Here is a 16220-nt window from a genome sequence, read left to right as displayed (position 1 = left end):
AGACGACACTCATTTTCGAATTGATTATACCGAGATATATCGATCGATAGAAACCCTCTTGGCGGGAATAGAAGTTAATTTACTCTCATTAAATGTACTGCCAAAATGAAGATGTGTTTCCAAGGCAGAAAACAACGCGGATATATGTATGATTATTAGTGCGTGTACAGTCTGATGTGCATAACAGAGAGATGATATGGAGAGAGAGTCTAAAGTCGAGTGAAAGCGTTGCAGACTCTTGTATTTTTATTTATTCAGCTTTTCCAGCAGTGAGTATATAGCCGACGTGCCGCTGTGCATTAATGTTCCAATCACACAGACATTATTACTATAACATTCCCCCTTTTGTTTGGTTTGGTTTTTTTCCTGTGGGAAACAAATGGGAATGTCCTACAGACCATAAGATTACAGTACATCTACTTGTGATTGACTAGCACTTGTCCGTTTCCTGTACATATAATTATATATAAAGGAACCGCGAATTCAATTTGAAATCCACGTATAGGTGAGGGCTCCGATAGCAAAAAGGGTAACGAAGGGGTCGTGCTATCTTCAAAGTACTTATTACATCATGTTTTAGAGTCCCCCATTTTGGAATGGCGATAAAAAAGAACAATTAAAACCGGTTCGATTCAAAAGGTGTTGGACACGTCTTGAAAGGTGTCGTTCGATTGTTTTGACTCCCCCAAGTACATCGGCTGCAATTTCCCAAAATGAGTTGCCATCGAAATCCAACACAGGTGGACATTTTTATTTTTATTAAGCGATCTGACTTTTTCCCTTCATACTGATGGCAGCTTTTAACATTTTACAATGCTGAGCCTTTTGGATCGTTCTATAGGCAATAAACGGAGATGAGTGTCCGACTAACTATAGCCAAATCGAAAAAGGTTAGAGAGATACGGGGCCGGCCACTCGAAAGCCCATTATTATCGAAACTCTAGAAGCTAAGAAAAAGCTTTCGGCCGGTTGAGTATAGCCTATATTACACCTGCCAAGTACTATATATAAGCATCATCTATAGTGTAGATATAATAGTCGGCATCTCACCTCCGTTATATATTACGCATTCTAAAAAAAAATAAATAAAAATAAAAAGATGCCGAGCTAAAAGGCCAGGGTTGTCGTCCTGCCGGAAAGACTCGAAAAGTGTTAGGTAGTAAAAATATGCGTGTTGTAATAATAACCCTCGCCGATTGGTTGAGAGATGTAACATCTTGCAACGTGACTTTATCCTACGATACACAAAAGAAAAAATATATATATATATATCAGGTTTATATATATCCACACACATTGGCGAGATTTCATAGCGTCAAAAATCGTAAATGTCGGGCGACTGTCTATATATTTCGGGAGAAGCAAAGAAGATGGGCTATAAATACGGCAGTCATGTCATTGGGTACTTTGGCTAGAGATAGAGCAATACACGCATGCGTGCTATCTGCTATTTTTTTGGAGCCGCTGCTGCTGTTGCGATACACATAAAAAGATGTATTTGAATTTTCGCTCCTAACTTACTGGATAGTATACGTATGTATATAATAAATAAATATCATCTTCGTGACTACGCCCCGACCGTGGTTATTGCCCCATTTCCCAAACCGAACCATCACCACCAGTTCCATATCTATCTAGACGATAATATAAGATAATCTAAGAAACAAAAAACAATGCTCTGAATTTTTCCTCTTTTTTTAAATTTCCCCCCAAAGTTTCGAAACAATAAATTTATATATCCGGCACCTGAATTTCTTGTTTCCATCTTGTTGCTGCTGCTGGGCTTCTATATAACTATTATGTAAAAAAAGTTTCGATTGGTAGGCACACCTCCCCATTTTTTTCTGGCCTATTCATAGCTCTGAAAATGGTCAAAATTGGTTTTTCCTTTTTTTCTTTTTCTATATCCAGCCGTTCAAATCGCTTTATCTAGGCGGAGAATATCACGCCCCTGACTATATATACATGCACTCTGCTGTGTGCTGCTGCTAGTATCAGCCTATATATTTAATCTGTTCACGCCGAGATCGTTTTCTCGACTTGTCTCAATGACCCAACGAAAAAAAACATCAGATTGAACCCACCACCATCGAAAGTAAAAAAAGAAAACACAGAAGCTTTATATATTATTAGATTTTGTCTATCCCAGAGAGAAAAGAAAGCAGATAACCATTCCGGAGCGGTCAATGCGTGTCTAAATCAAATATAATAATGAGGAAATACGTCAAAAGACACGTTCGGTATACGCGGAATGAAGAAGAAAAGGACAAAAGCGGCCGCTCATGAGAAATCTAAAAGAATAAACCCACCAAAGAAAAGAAAAAGGAACCATGGCGAACATTCTTGTTTCTTCGAAGAAGAAGAAGAAGAAGAAGAAGAAGAAGAACATTTTACTGAATGGATTCCTATACACACACAGCGGATCGGAATGTCCGATCTCATAATGAAGACTTTTTTTTTCGTTCTCTTTTTACAAAAAAAAAAAAATAATAAAAATTATTTTATAATAAATGCGTGTTGTATAATGACCCGGTTTATTATATTATTGTCCTTTTAAAAAACAAAATTAGGGCGGCCTTCGTTTTTTCTTCTATTTGATTCGAATCCAGTAATGATGGATGTTGGAGCTTTTATAAACCCTCCCCCAATGTATTGAATCGCATCAAGATTAATTCCCCTTTTAAGACGAAAAGAAATTGAATGATTGCCGGGTCTATATCAAAGGCGGAGTCAAATATAGAACTACCTATTGTCTTTTTTGTTGTTGTTGTTCTCTGCGTTCGATTCACTCATAAAGGGAAATCTCTGTTCTATCCTGGCCAGCGCAGCTCTACATATTACAAGGAACCTGTTGCAATCGCGGTTAAAAACTATCCGCGGTATTTTCATTTTTTGTTCTCATCATCTTTTTCTTCTTCTGCTATTTACTGCTGAAAGAAGAAACGTGAGAAGGAGGGGCGTACCCGGAATGTTTCTTCCTTCTTCTCATTGCCGAGCTGCGCACACACAAGAAGTGCGGACCCCGGGAAATATGAAGTTTCAAAAAAATACTGTACGACGACTTAAAAGAATGTTTTTATTTTTTAAATAATAATAATGATAAAAAGAAGAAGAGAGGGACAAGACACAGACAAAAGAAAAATAGGGGAGAGAAAAAAACTGGTAGTTGACTGGCTACTTGAATCCAATAGCGCGGCAGATTCAAAAGGAGTTTGGGCTTTTTTTTTCTTTCTTGCGGTGAGTAGGTGGTACTACACTGCGTACACTATTAAATGCGCTTAACAACAAGCCAGAGAGAGAGAGAGAGAAGAGAACGACGACGGTGAAATGAGATGCCAAAACTTGGTAAATTGGCCTTTCGTGACTCGACACAAACCCCCCGAAAAAAAAAAAAAAAACGAAAACTTATAGACACACAAACACCGTCCATCTCGCATAACCTTTTCTCTTTCTCTCCACGGATTTCCACCTTTTTTTTTCTTTCTTTTTTCTTTTTCCCCCCACCGTCATCGAAGTCAAAAGGTAAAATAGATAGATTGGCCGCCGCACCCCCCGCCGAGTTTTCCCAAAAAATATTTCTTGTTTTTATTTTAGAATTTTTTATTTTTTTCAAAAATGCGCGCGCCTTTATTTTCGGAACAAAAATTTAGTTCACTAAAATCAAAAGAGAAAAACAACGAGAGAGAGAGAGAAAGAAATTTCGCCAAAAATAAGGGCTCCATCGACTTCCTGATGGATAGATTTTTGTTTCTGTTTCCGCGCTCGACCGATCCATCGGCATTCGAAACGCGACTACTTAGCGACATTTACATGCATCGCTGGACACCTTTCTCTCCATCGTGTATTATATATACAGTACGGGATCGGTTTGAACGGAATGCCGGACGACGAATCGTCCGGCAGACAAATTCTCGGTGGTTATTCACGTGTGTGTGTTGAGAAGGATCTCTATTCTTTTGGCGTGTGTGTTAATTAGAACGGCATTGAGAATTTATCAATCACACTAGTGTATTATTGCCTCCGTGTCTATCGCTGATTGGACGTCAAAAGGAAAATGATTTTTTTGTTTGTTTTTTTAACTTGGACAACAACAACAACAACGGGACAGAGAACAAAAAAAGAATTATGGACATTTCGTCGAGAGAGGAGCGCGGGCAGTAGCATATTATTATTAATAAAATTATTCCAACTGTCAAAGTGTGAAAGTGGCAGAGAGATAGAAAGAAAAATGGCCAAAAACAGAAATCATCTTATTATAGAATTCAAAAAATTTGATGATAATTAGACAGGGTGGAAATAAAATGTGATAGACACACGCAAATACACACACGTAAACAAGATTCAATTTATATATATATATATACCGGGGGTTTCAAACAAACCAACACACAGCAGTTCTATTTTTATTGAAAAGAAAAAAACAAGATGAGACCCTCCCGAATAAAAGAGCTAACGAATGTGTAGTTTTCCGCCAAAATAAATTCCACTCAAAAACTCGACGCGGAGGGAAAAAAAATGTCAGACAAAAATTTAAAAAAGAGGAAAAACCAGTGAAAGTATTTGTTGACTAGAGAGTGACAGGAGTGTCTTATGATGATTACATAATATTAGATATAGTACACACATCAACTATATAATTACGCAATAGGGGGAAATCAATTTCTTACGTGAGACAGGAGAAAAATACAAAATTAAAACCCACACAGTGAAAAATGGAGTCGACATTTTAGGACAGCAATCGCTACAAATAGTTGTAAATAATTTGATAGATTTTAAAAAGAAAAAAGGCACTTAAAATCTGGTTGAAAACACACGGGAATGGAGACAAAGAAATTAAATTCGATATCAAATAATTATAGTATACATATATAGTTGAATGTATTATATAATAAGGCACATCTTGGTATTACAATAAAAATCTTTTCTTTTTATTTTCGGAATAATTCATTGATTGATTTCCCAGTTTGAGAAATTAAAAATGGTGTCGTTTTTATTATTTTAGTCTTGATCGTTATCGACGTCGACGTCTCCGTCGCCGCTGACGTCGCTGATGCCGCCGACATCCGAGTCTTCTTCCAGTTCCTCCTTGTCGTTGTCGGTGGCTGGATCGCCGCCGGAGCAATCGTTGCAGAGTCCCGTGACGTCGCTGCCCACCTGCGACCCCCCGCCGCCGCCGCCGACCAACATCAGGAACGTCTTGCCGCAACGGGCGCACTCCTCCTGCGGCTCACCTGTATCGACGTTTAACAAACCCGAAGAAAAGAATAGGAAATATCTCCGTCAGATATACTATATAGTTGATTCAAACAAATATTATATTATAAACAACCCAACAAACAATCGAAATAAATGGTTGAACCGTTTTCTATACTTCTGTTCCCCCCCTACGGTATACAGCATCAAAGTTTATTGGATAGTGTGTCTGTTTGTGCTGGGCTCAAAACCCACCGAATTTGAGCTCGTGCAGGACCGACGATAGTTATTTTTCCTGATGTTTTTTCTCCGGTATAAAAGATATATATAAAGTAATGCGATGCGTAATAAATAGCCCCGGCTACCATATATGCAAGCTAACCCAATATGATGACAGATTCTCCAGTTTCATCCATGTTCATCATAAATACATATCGTGTGTTGTGTCTGTATATACTACTGTCTACTTTTTTGTTTTCGGCTATTTTTTCCAGCTATAGATATTTTCCTCTGGTACGTCCCTTATTCTTTCCCTTTCTTTTTATTATTATGATGATGATGATGATACACCGGGGTGAAATGATACACCATCAAGTCTAGATGGCATTGCTGCATGGACGTATACATATAAAAATATAAGATGCTATGAAAAATATAAGAAGCTATGGCTTCTTCTTCTTCTTCTTTTCCTTATTTTGTTTTTATTGCACACCTCGAGCGCTTCTGATTTTACGACTCTTCCTGTCTGTTTTTCATCTGTCCTTTTCCTCTCTCTCTCTCTCTCTCTTAGTAGACGTATATAGAACTTAATCCCGCGGAGAAAATAACCAGCGGTCATCCCTCCATCATCTAGTCGAAGGAATTCGAGTATAGGACAGCACAATCATATTATTCCGACTTGGATTACTATGTAGAAATGGAACGGAGAAGAGATTTCTCTTATTCTCTTATAAGGTTGTTGCGGGCGGATTTCTAAAATGTGTCGACTTAGTGTCAAACTCGGCCTCTGGCTCATCATCATCGCCATGTGTCACGTATATATCTACACCCCCCTGTCTAAACAGCCAGAGGGACTAAAGCGCAATTCAAATATTAGCTATATAAATACTTTGAATGTGTAATGAGACTAACTAGCGCATTATTAGCGATGACGATTATTTTTAGCGCGACATACGGAGCTCACATTGACAGATTCAAATCATTTTGCGACGTTTCTAAAAACGAAAGAGACAAACATAGACCCCCGCGGTCGACCCTTTCGATGTTTGCTGGTCGCAGTCCGATGTGTGTACATAAATATATACGTGTGTGTGACGGATCATTAGTTTTGGGGACGAACGAATTACAATAGAAAGGGGTTGTAACAAATAAGAGTTGATGGATTTGGCTCTTTACCTTCGTGGGTTTTCATGTGGGCGCGGAGATTGCAAGCCAAGGCGAAGCGTTTGTTGCACAATTCGCAGGCGTGCGGCTTGTCACCTGTCGTCCGATCAATCAATCCGGTTATGTGTGCGATGGCGGCCACAGCGGAGAAGAAGAGAAAGGCGACACACCACGTACATGAAAAGCAAAACAGGATTTTTTGATATAAGTAAGATGCAGAATTCAATTCATTCGCTAAACACACACACACACACAAATAAATCTGAGGTCAAAGTACCCCAGTTGTTACAGAGAGAGAGGGAAAGCCAACAGCAGCAACTTCCTGGAACACACGCCGAAATTTAAACTTGATTGCCGTTCGGGAAAATGTGAAAACGGTTTGGACTTATTTCCAATGCGATTCCATTCCCAATGGATGATTATTATTTTACAAATCGTGAGTATTTCAAATATAGACGCGCGCCGTGTGTTACAAATATTAAGTCTAGAAATTTTGAACTGAATATAAATCCCGGGAGATATGAAAAGAACAAGTCTATAACACAACTAGAGAGAGAGAGATGATGGATATACATATTGAAGACATTAGACTGGTTGGTTTGGTTGTTGGTCTATTGCAGGATCTGAATAATTGAATATTCAATCGGGGGGCGGCGAGCGGAGATCGGATGGATGCAAATCCGCTGTATGATATCCAGCACCGTCGATATAGAATTATATCATATTTCTTCCAGGGTGAAATATATAATAATATAAAAGCCAGGAAGTCTCTAATACAGGTTAGACAACACGCTCTTTTGATTTCCCGACTGTCGTCACAACAAAAAAGAAAAACCCCAACCGAAAAATTAAATTTGATTTACGATTCAAATGGAAAAATCTCTATATTGGATAAATGGCCGGCAGCAGCGATCCTTCCGGGAGCTTAAAAAAGACAACGGGAGACTCCCGGTTGAACGCTCAAAGGATGGCATCCTTGGTGCTGTAGACATATAGGATCTCTATAGCCGAACGGCTCGTGTGTGTCTTAATTGAACGCGCGGGAATTTTTCAAAATAGAATATTTTATTCATTTCTCTCTCTCTCTGCTGCTGCTGGCCCAATGTAACCACAAAAATTCTCCGGTAGGTTATTTTTTCGTGCCGCGGGAGCAGAGAGAGCGGACGCCGCACAAACAATATAGAGAAATCTTTTTTTCGTGTGTATTTATTATTTTTTGACGAGTCTATCCTCCTCCAGGGGCTATACTGTGCATTGTATACGGTCGGCTGCGTATGGCAGACTGATTGCTGCTGCTGCTGATGGCAACGTGTGTTTACTTATGCTAATGCCGCACAGGCCGGGGAAAAAAAAAAATCCAAAATCCAGAAATTCCGGCAGCAGCCCTCCCATCATATAAACCCCGACAAAAGGAATATATACATGTATCGAAGAGCGCGTGCGGAAATGGTTGCGCCATCTATAATTCATCGATATACATTGATGGATCTCCCTCATTCGTGAAAGGTAAAAAAGGTAAAAAAAAAGGAAATTTGTTGTTGTTTTTCCCCGTTCACGGATGAATAAAAAGAGAGAAACTTGTGACGTACATTAGCCGCCGGTCGGTCTATCGCATGCGACGATCGGATTCACAGACCCGTACGGCATTCCGCGTCCCAGCATACTCGGGCGACGAGATAGATTTTTGACAACAGGTAAATCTCTGTGCCCTGCGGCTCTGTTTTGTGTGGTCGAAAAGAAAAAAACATTGTTGAATGTTTCTTCTTCTTCTTCTTTTAAAAAAAAATAAGAAATGATGACGAGAGATTCCCAAGTTGGGATGGAGCCGTTGCCATAACAATAAATACGGTGCGCATCTTCCTGGCTATCATGGCTATATAGTCGCGATGGCCATCGTTCACAGTGTCTTAGTGTATAGTATCGAAATCATAAAATATCATCGAGAAATCGAGAAAAAAAGGTTCGGCTCTTCTATTTATTTCTATTTTTTGATTCCATCCGCTATAGTTTTTCGATAGGGCCGTCTGATTTTTCTCGGCGGCCCGCTAGATGGATTGGACCCCTGACAGAGCATCAGCAGACCCAGAAGCTTATGGTTCGTAATTTAGGCTACTGTCTTATGATGTGCATTGAGAAAGAAGAAGAAGAAAAAGAAATGGGGGGAGAAGACGGACAATGTTCTATGCAACCGAAAAGGGGCTCCTTTAAATTTTATTAGTTGCCCTTTTTCGGCGCGGCCTACCTGGGCTGCACTGCTATAAGGCTGCCGGGCCGGGGGAGTGACATTGAGCCTTTTTGATGGACACGGACACATCACGACTCTGCCGTTTCCATATGGAAATGTATTTCTCAATGTCTTGGACTTGTCTAGAGCGGCTTCCCTTTGACTGCTGTGTGTGTGTAGATGTGAGAGAGCCGATAACAATTTTACCTTTTTTTTATTTTATTTTGAATCAAATCAAATCAACTCGGGCAACTTTTTTTGGCTGCCGCATTTCACCAAACTCGTGTCAATCGTATATAAAAAGAAAATAAAATTGAAATAAATAAAAACAACATTTTCTGAGAAGGTGCAAAGTGGTGCCGGGAATGAAAATCCATCAAACAAGTGAACCCCCTTTTTTTTTAAGTCAGCCTGGACGTTCGTGAACGAACAAAATGGATCGGGAGAAAAAAAAAACCTTTTAAAAATTGATATTGACGTCGGTGGATTTTTCAAGAGAAACGGCAAATATTGACTTTGTGTGGCTTTTTTTTCTGCGACACAGACACAAAGGCAAATGGTTATGTTACACACAAAATCAGATTTTTTCCTCTTTCATATTCAAGGAATATTAGATTTCTCCATTCAGCCGTTATAACTTATATGGAAGACGGACTGTCAGTCAGCCGTCGGACAGCGACTGACATAACTTTTGAAATATATTAATATAGAAAAAAATAGGTGATAAAGTGTTTGGCGTGACGTTATATAGGAGAGCTGTTGTACACAAAGAAAAGGCCCTGTGTGTGCTGTCGGCCGATGGCATATAGAACAACCTGATTCCTTGTATCATATTTTCAACTCAAATAAATGACGGATCAAGGTTATTAATAATCGCGCGTCATATTCACAACCTGTTGTTGCGTAATGGCATTTTTTTTTCGTGATTATAAATGCCTATTGTATTACAAATACAAGCATACACCGCGGGTCCCGTATATAGATACACTTATTCTTCTATACACAATCTCTCGTGAATAGTTTAGCCTATACAATCGATAATAACAATACATTTCTTTTTTTGGTTTTCCCCTGCCTAGGAATATTATATACTACATCTCAGCAAAAGATTTCAATCGAATCGCTTGTGTTGGCCTGGAAAACCTGTCACCGCACTCAGCACAAAAAAAGGACTATCTGCGCTGCTGCTGCTGCTGGCCAGCAACTCCTATGGGAGCTCACGATTTCTTATCTCCTATTGTTTTGTATTTTTCGGGGGGGTTTGTTGTCTTGTTTTCTTGTTACCAGTGTAGTCTCCTTTTTTCTCTTCTTGTGTATATTACACTGGATTTTTTTCCAGACTGATGTGCCAGTATACGGAGCCAAAAGCCAAGCAGGTTCTATACACACATCAGCGCCTGGGGAGTATTGAAACCACCGAAAAATGGCTACGGAAAAACAACAACACGCAATGATTATTTGAAGTCTGCTGTTCTATATAAAAGATCACAGTGTCACAACGAATCCCGATGATATATATTTGAATCAACGGACAATGGACAACAAATCGGGAGCGCGTTCAATTTCGTTGTCACACGCATCTTAAAATAGGAAACCGAAAAAAAAAAGATTCGATCGGATGCGACGATGTTGTTGGCTGCTGGGGTCAGAAAAATCAAGAAAAATGAAATTCATTTGATCACGCTCGGATTTTGTCATCCGATATCGGTCACGCAGAGACGTCAGCAGCAGCTATGGGTTATATTTTATTGGTCGATGGATCGGGTCCGCGTTCGTGACTTCGTGACTGGCGCTGCTGCTGTGAGTTTCAAGGTTCTGCTGATGGGAGACCGCCATATCTCCGATGATCCCTCCTCACATCATCTATCCCCGCCGTTTGCTTATTGAATTAGAATACATCAGATATGAGACTCTCGCTGGCCGTCCGATATAGTCTAGAAATATGGCCACTGTCTCCCGATAAACTGTTTTCCAGTTGCAGGGTATAAGAAATCGGATTGGGATATTTATATACATCCACGTATATACGTCCTTGTCTCGTCTCACAATGGACAAAAGTTTCACGAGGTACAACAAGGCGAGGGGTTTGTCTGTTGATTCAGTAGACGACCACCTGTCTGTTGTCCTCAGTGCGTATACATACAGTAAGTACAATTCAGAGTTGCGCAAGTGATAGTTAGACATATTTGATCCTTGTTCGCTCATTGGCTGTTGCGACAGACGAAATTCAATTCCATTCCGTGCGTCAAACAAGTTTAGCGGTGGCAACCGTTTTGAACGCGCGGCGGGGCGACTTTTTTGGGTTTCAATTTTGATTTCCCACAAATTCCTTTTTGTTTTGATCCGCCTGTTGGCAGTGACGAGTGACGTATTGAACGCTCCGTTCGTTCAGCCATCAAAGGCAATCGGCTTATTAATCAAATTATGGGTGAGAACTGTTTGGCGATTTCGATCGACAGGAGAAGGAAAAACTATTAGGCGACCTTTTGCGTCAAGCCCCTTCTCTTATATTGTGCCGGGTTTAACGTGATTTTAAGAAAAAACCAAACAATTCACGAACAACTACTTTTACCCAGAGTTCTATTCCTCCCTCTCTCTCCATATGAATAAATATGGGACGTTCCATTTAAAAAACAAAAGAGAATCAAATGGACAATGGTTGTAGGATCGGCCTCACTCTACATGTATAGAGACGTGACACTTGCCGACTACTGTCAACTTTCATTCGGTTTCAATCAAATGTGAATTATTCGTTCTGCGAAACGAATTTCACGAACAAATCAAATCGGGAATTCAATTTAGCTACTTTTGCTCACGAACTATGACTGTGTATTATATGCATTGCCATTTCCATGTAATTAATCAGCAGTCGGTAGGTAAACATATGACTGGTTTCTCTGACAAAATCCGATAACAATTTAAAAGACCAGTCGGCACCAGCACCAAAAGAGATTGGCATCAAAGCCAAAGTTGGTATACTATTAGTACCCAGGGTCTTTCACGAGTTGATCTTCGTGAGCTATACCAGCAGTTGGTATAGCTCATAGCGACTGCTTTAAGTTATATGCCCTCCGTCTGGGGCCAGCCACTTATATTCAACTGGTAATCTAGAAAAAGTCCATTGAACCGCACACAAAGACGTTGCTGTGCTGGAATCGACAGCACACAGCAACAACTCAATCCATTTGCTTTGCTCTTGTTTGTCTTTCACTGTGAAAAGCCCAAAAATTCAAATATAGGATAACCGTCATTTTATGAGCTTTTTCCTAGAATTCACTTGACCCCCAATACCTTGGCTTCTGGGAATTGAATCACTCAAAACTGGAAACGACTAAAAATCAGAATGGATGGAGAGGTTTACAAACAACTATACAATTATTAGGAGAAGGGGGGGGGAGGTAAACGAGTCCGAACCCAAATCTCATTGGGAACTATCGGGAATTCTAATCGCGCCCTTCTTGCGCAATATAATAAATGCAACCGGTGTGTTTTTAGCTGGCTCCGTTCCCAATAACTCCCGACCGTTTCCCTGGTGCTGTGTCCAGCCCAGTTTTTTAAAGAGTTTAAAAAGGAATTGAATTGGATTTAGATATTATTATATTTGGGGCTCGTGCTTATAATATTTCTCTCGTGCGAAAAATCAATCACTTCATTTGGTTTGGGCTGTTATAAAACCCAAAACAAAACATCAATGTAATAAGCGATCCATCTCCCCCGATATATATTATATAAGGAGAGAGCGCTATAAAGTATGTTATTAAAATATTAGATATTTGAGAAAACGCGGAATTTCATCCGTCCCAGCGCACACACAAGTCCGCTGTGTGTGATGCCGAACCGGAATTTTTTGTTATTATTTTTACGACCGATAAATCCTAAATAACCGCCCTATCATTATTATAAATAATTTTGATTTTTTTTAATTTTTCAATAAGAAATTTAAAAAAAAAAAAAAAAGAGAATACAGGCGTTCCATCGATACGACGCCGTCGGCGAAACCTGTTGGTCCGAAATGAATCGTAAAAAATCTGGAGAGAAGAAAAAAGATATAAAAATTGGCCCCGAGTGAATTACGACGATTCTAATCTTTCGTCTTCTCTCTTCTTCATCCTTATGACGGAACATGAGAGAATCCATATAGGCTCGTTCGATAAATTGAAAGAAGAAAATATTAATGTAAGAAGGCCTTTTTAACCAAATAAATCAAAAACATCCGTTTTGGCTATTATACCAGGATTATATATAGAGTGATGGTTTTTTTAAATTGGGATCCATCACGAATCCACATATATAGTCTGAGGTATATAGGCTTACATTATTATATATAACGCACGAATAATACAGCAGGTGTCTGTACGCCTGTGTGTGAAACCGATTTCTTCGTCTTATTTCATATTTTGGCGGCCGGGAAAGATAATTATTGCGTGATGGATAGCCTCTCCAGACCCCCGACAAAATATAACAAACCGCAGCCCAAAAGCTTCAGTCAAATTTCTATACACACACACAGCAGATGACCAAATATGGGGTGCCATCCCATCACATATTTAGAATAACGTTACGCCAGCAGCAGCACCACGACTATTCAATATTTATAGGACTAAAGAGATACAAGACTTATCATCTCGTATACTAGGTATACACAAGTGAGCGCAATGACGCGGTATAGCTCATAAGTTTCCTCCAGTTTCTTTTTTTGTTTTACAATTTTTTCCTTGTTGGTAAAAAATTGCGTCATGGCCACCCAAAATATATTCTCCCGTCGGGGGCTCTGCTAGCGTGAATAACAAATCTTTTTTTCTTTTTTTACTTTTCTCCCTCATTTTTTTGTTTTTGTGTTTTCCTAAAAGAACAAAACAGCGTGATTAATAATCACCGGGAATAAATATCTAGTCGATGGCTGTGTACAGCAGCTAGCAGCTGCGCTATTTCTCCCCCCTGGTTTCACGCCGACGTGTGTAAAACTGCTGTTTACCGTATAGACACACTACTGTTTGGTATTTGGTAATATCACACAGGGACAAAGAGACCACCCATTCAACTATCAACCCCACTATTTTTCATTCTCCGCAGGTCTCTTTTTGGTTTTTTTGGTTTTCTATGAAATTTTTTATATAATCCCGGGGTTGCAGGATGAAAAGCTCACGACAAAGCCATTAACAAATCGGTTGGACGCCACCGGTTCTCTCTAGTCTCTACTATAGGTATATACACGCCCAAATGTAATACATGCGGCCGGTTGATGATGATAACGACTACAAAAAACTCTTTGAATCTAGTCAACCATCTATATGAATTTTACTATACATAACGAATTAAAAAGAAAAAAAAATAGTGCGCAAAAAGAGAATATAACACACGCGAGTGTATGGCTGTGATGGTCATCAGCTATACAACAAATTATATACACAACATATCATATCTTCTTTTTCTGTGAGCTGTGTGTGTCTTATCTCTACACTTATAATAACAGTTAGAAAGGCACAAGGCGAGTCGGGTTTTATTCTGATAGGCCAGCAGCCAGCAGCAGCATTGTCGGGGTGTATATATCAAGGAAAAAGCTGGTCACTATATTATTATTGTTGCATTCGAACAAAAACAAAAAAATAAAATGAACCCACTCGGAAACGAGAAGGGCATATATCCAGTAGGTAAAGGTGCTGTGGTGTAGTGTGTAATGGAAAGAGTACTATATATATACGAGTAGGTACGTACTACTTTTCTCTAGCTTTTGATATATATCAAAAACTCGTATAATTGCACGACTGGCGGCTGATGGATGAGAAGAAGAAGGTTAGATATATGCCACCATTGCTATAGTATAACCCCTTTTTAGTCTTTTCGTTGTGCCCAGCTGAAATAAGAATTGAATTGAAATAAAATTCTTTCTTCCAGAAACAACTCGACGAAAGAAAGGAAATTTGATGCTGGAGATTTAGATCGTCGTCAAAATAGATATAGCGCACCTGCGTACAGCAGAGAAATGAGTTGGAGTCAACCTGCGGGTTGCGCTGATGGCCCCGCAGAGATTTGGAAAAGAGCCCAGTGCTCAGAGTATATAGTAGATGATACAGTTGTTATATGCATATAGGAGAAGAAGAAGATCACGACGACATACCGCGACTTGTCGTGAAATGACGACGACAATCAGCCCAACAGGAATAAAAAAATTTCTGTTTTAAAAAAGAAAATGACACACGGCGACATCAGACACGAGCACGGCGCAAACGGTTTGCGGGGTCGCTCGGCTCATGTTCTTCTTTTTGGAAAAAAAATAAGATAATCATCAGACACTGGGTGCACTTTTGGCAGCAGCATTGATCTCTCACTCACGACCCAACGGCCGGCCAGCCAGCAGCCCAAACTCAATTCCGTCCACAATTGCTACTGCGCCTGCAGGGCCCTTGATGACTCTCGTTCAAGTTAAAAAATGTTATGTCGGACGCGGGAAGAAGAAGAAGCAAATGGCGGGGGCTAGCTAAACAGCAATCACCGTTAATAGTTATATAATAAAATAGAAGAGAGAGAAGCCACAGACACATCTAGAAATATATAATAAGGCACAACCGGATGCTTCCTGGCCTGCCATCATCATCAGAAAACACATAGCCAGTTGCTGTGTGTGCTGTGCTGGGCGCCGTAGTTCAAGAGGTCGTCCAGCCACTATATAGCTGCTTCATCATCGGGGCTAAGAAGAAGCCCCCGACAAAAATAAAAGAAGAAGAAAAACAGGTTCACGCGCCCGACTTTAGGGGTTACGTGTGCCCGCCATATGATGATGATGGCGCAGCGCGTTCTGTATATGCCGGGCCGTACGGCAATCAAAGATCCACCTCACTCGGTTCAGGTAGGAAAAAAAAAAGCCTTGGCCTTGCGCCTTATCTAGTGCTGCTGCTGCTGTGTCTTTATGATTATCCTTTTGCGCCAGCACCATCAGCACCAGCAGGAAAGGAATGTACTACAATGCGCACGTAGCCTAAAGCCACAGTCCAATTATTGATCTCTCTCTCTCTCTTCTTCTCTGGTTTTTTCTCTTTTCGTTCGAATAAAGAAGAAGAAGAAGAAGAAGAAAACGGACTAGAAAACCGGTTGAATATATAAGAAACGGCGCATATTAGAAATTATTATTGAGAGAACGTTGGATGAAAAAAGGAATTTTCGGGAAACTATAACACATTTCATTTTCGGCGAATAGAGAGTAGATGAGTATGGACTTCCGCGTGAATTAACAATTGCCTATTGTGTCGTCGTCCGTCGGTTGGCCTGCAGGTGTTGATTTCGTCACGGCGGGAAAACAAACGGCTCTCCAAAAGTGTCAAATGAGAATTGAACTCGATCAAAATGATGCCGACTCATCCCCATGAGAAAACAGACATTCATCGCCCCCATTTTTATTATCAGATATTATTATGATCGCACA

The 16220-nt window shown here is 39.9% G+C and overlaps 1 protein-coding gene across 1 annotated transcript in view; it reads right to left on the bottom strand.

The window, feature by feature from the left end:
- Nucleotides 1–3994: 3994 nt before the first annotated feature.
- The window catches only part of LOC124200275, a 42470-nt gene continuing 30244 nt past the window's right edge, over nucleotides 3995–16220 (bottom strand). The window contains exons 9-10 of the mRNA XM_046596455.1: nucleotides 6589–6672; nucleotides 3995–5231 (exon numbers count right to left, since the gene is read on the bottom strand). Coding sequence (XP_046452411.1) covers nucleotides 4999–5231; nucleotides 6589–6672 — 317 coding nt within the window. The 3' untranslated portion in view covers nucleotides 3995–4998. The remainder of the gene's footprint in view (nucleotides 5232–6588; nucleotides 6673–16220) is intronic.

This window comes from Daphnia pulex, chromosome 8, assembly GCF_021134715.1.
Source record: "Daphnia pulex isolate KAP4 chromosome 8, ASM2113471v1".
Lineage (NCBI taxonomy): Eukaryota > Metazoa > Arthropoda > Branchiopoda > Diplostraca > Daphniidae > Daphnia > Daphnia pulex.
The sequence above is the reverse complement of the archived record's forward strand: the minus strand, read 5'-3'. Positions and strand labels throughout refer to the sequence as shown.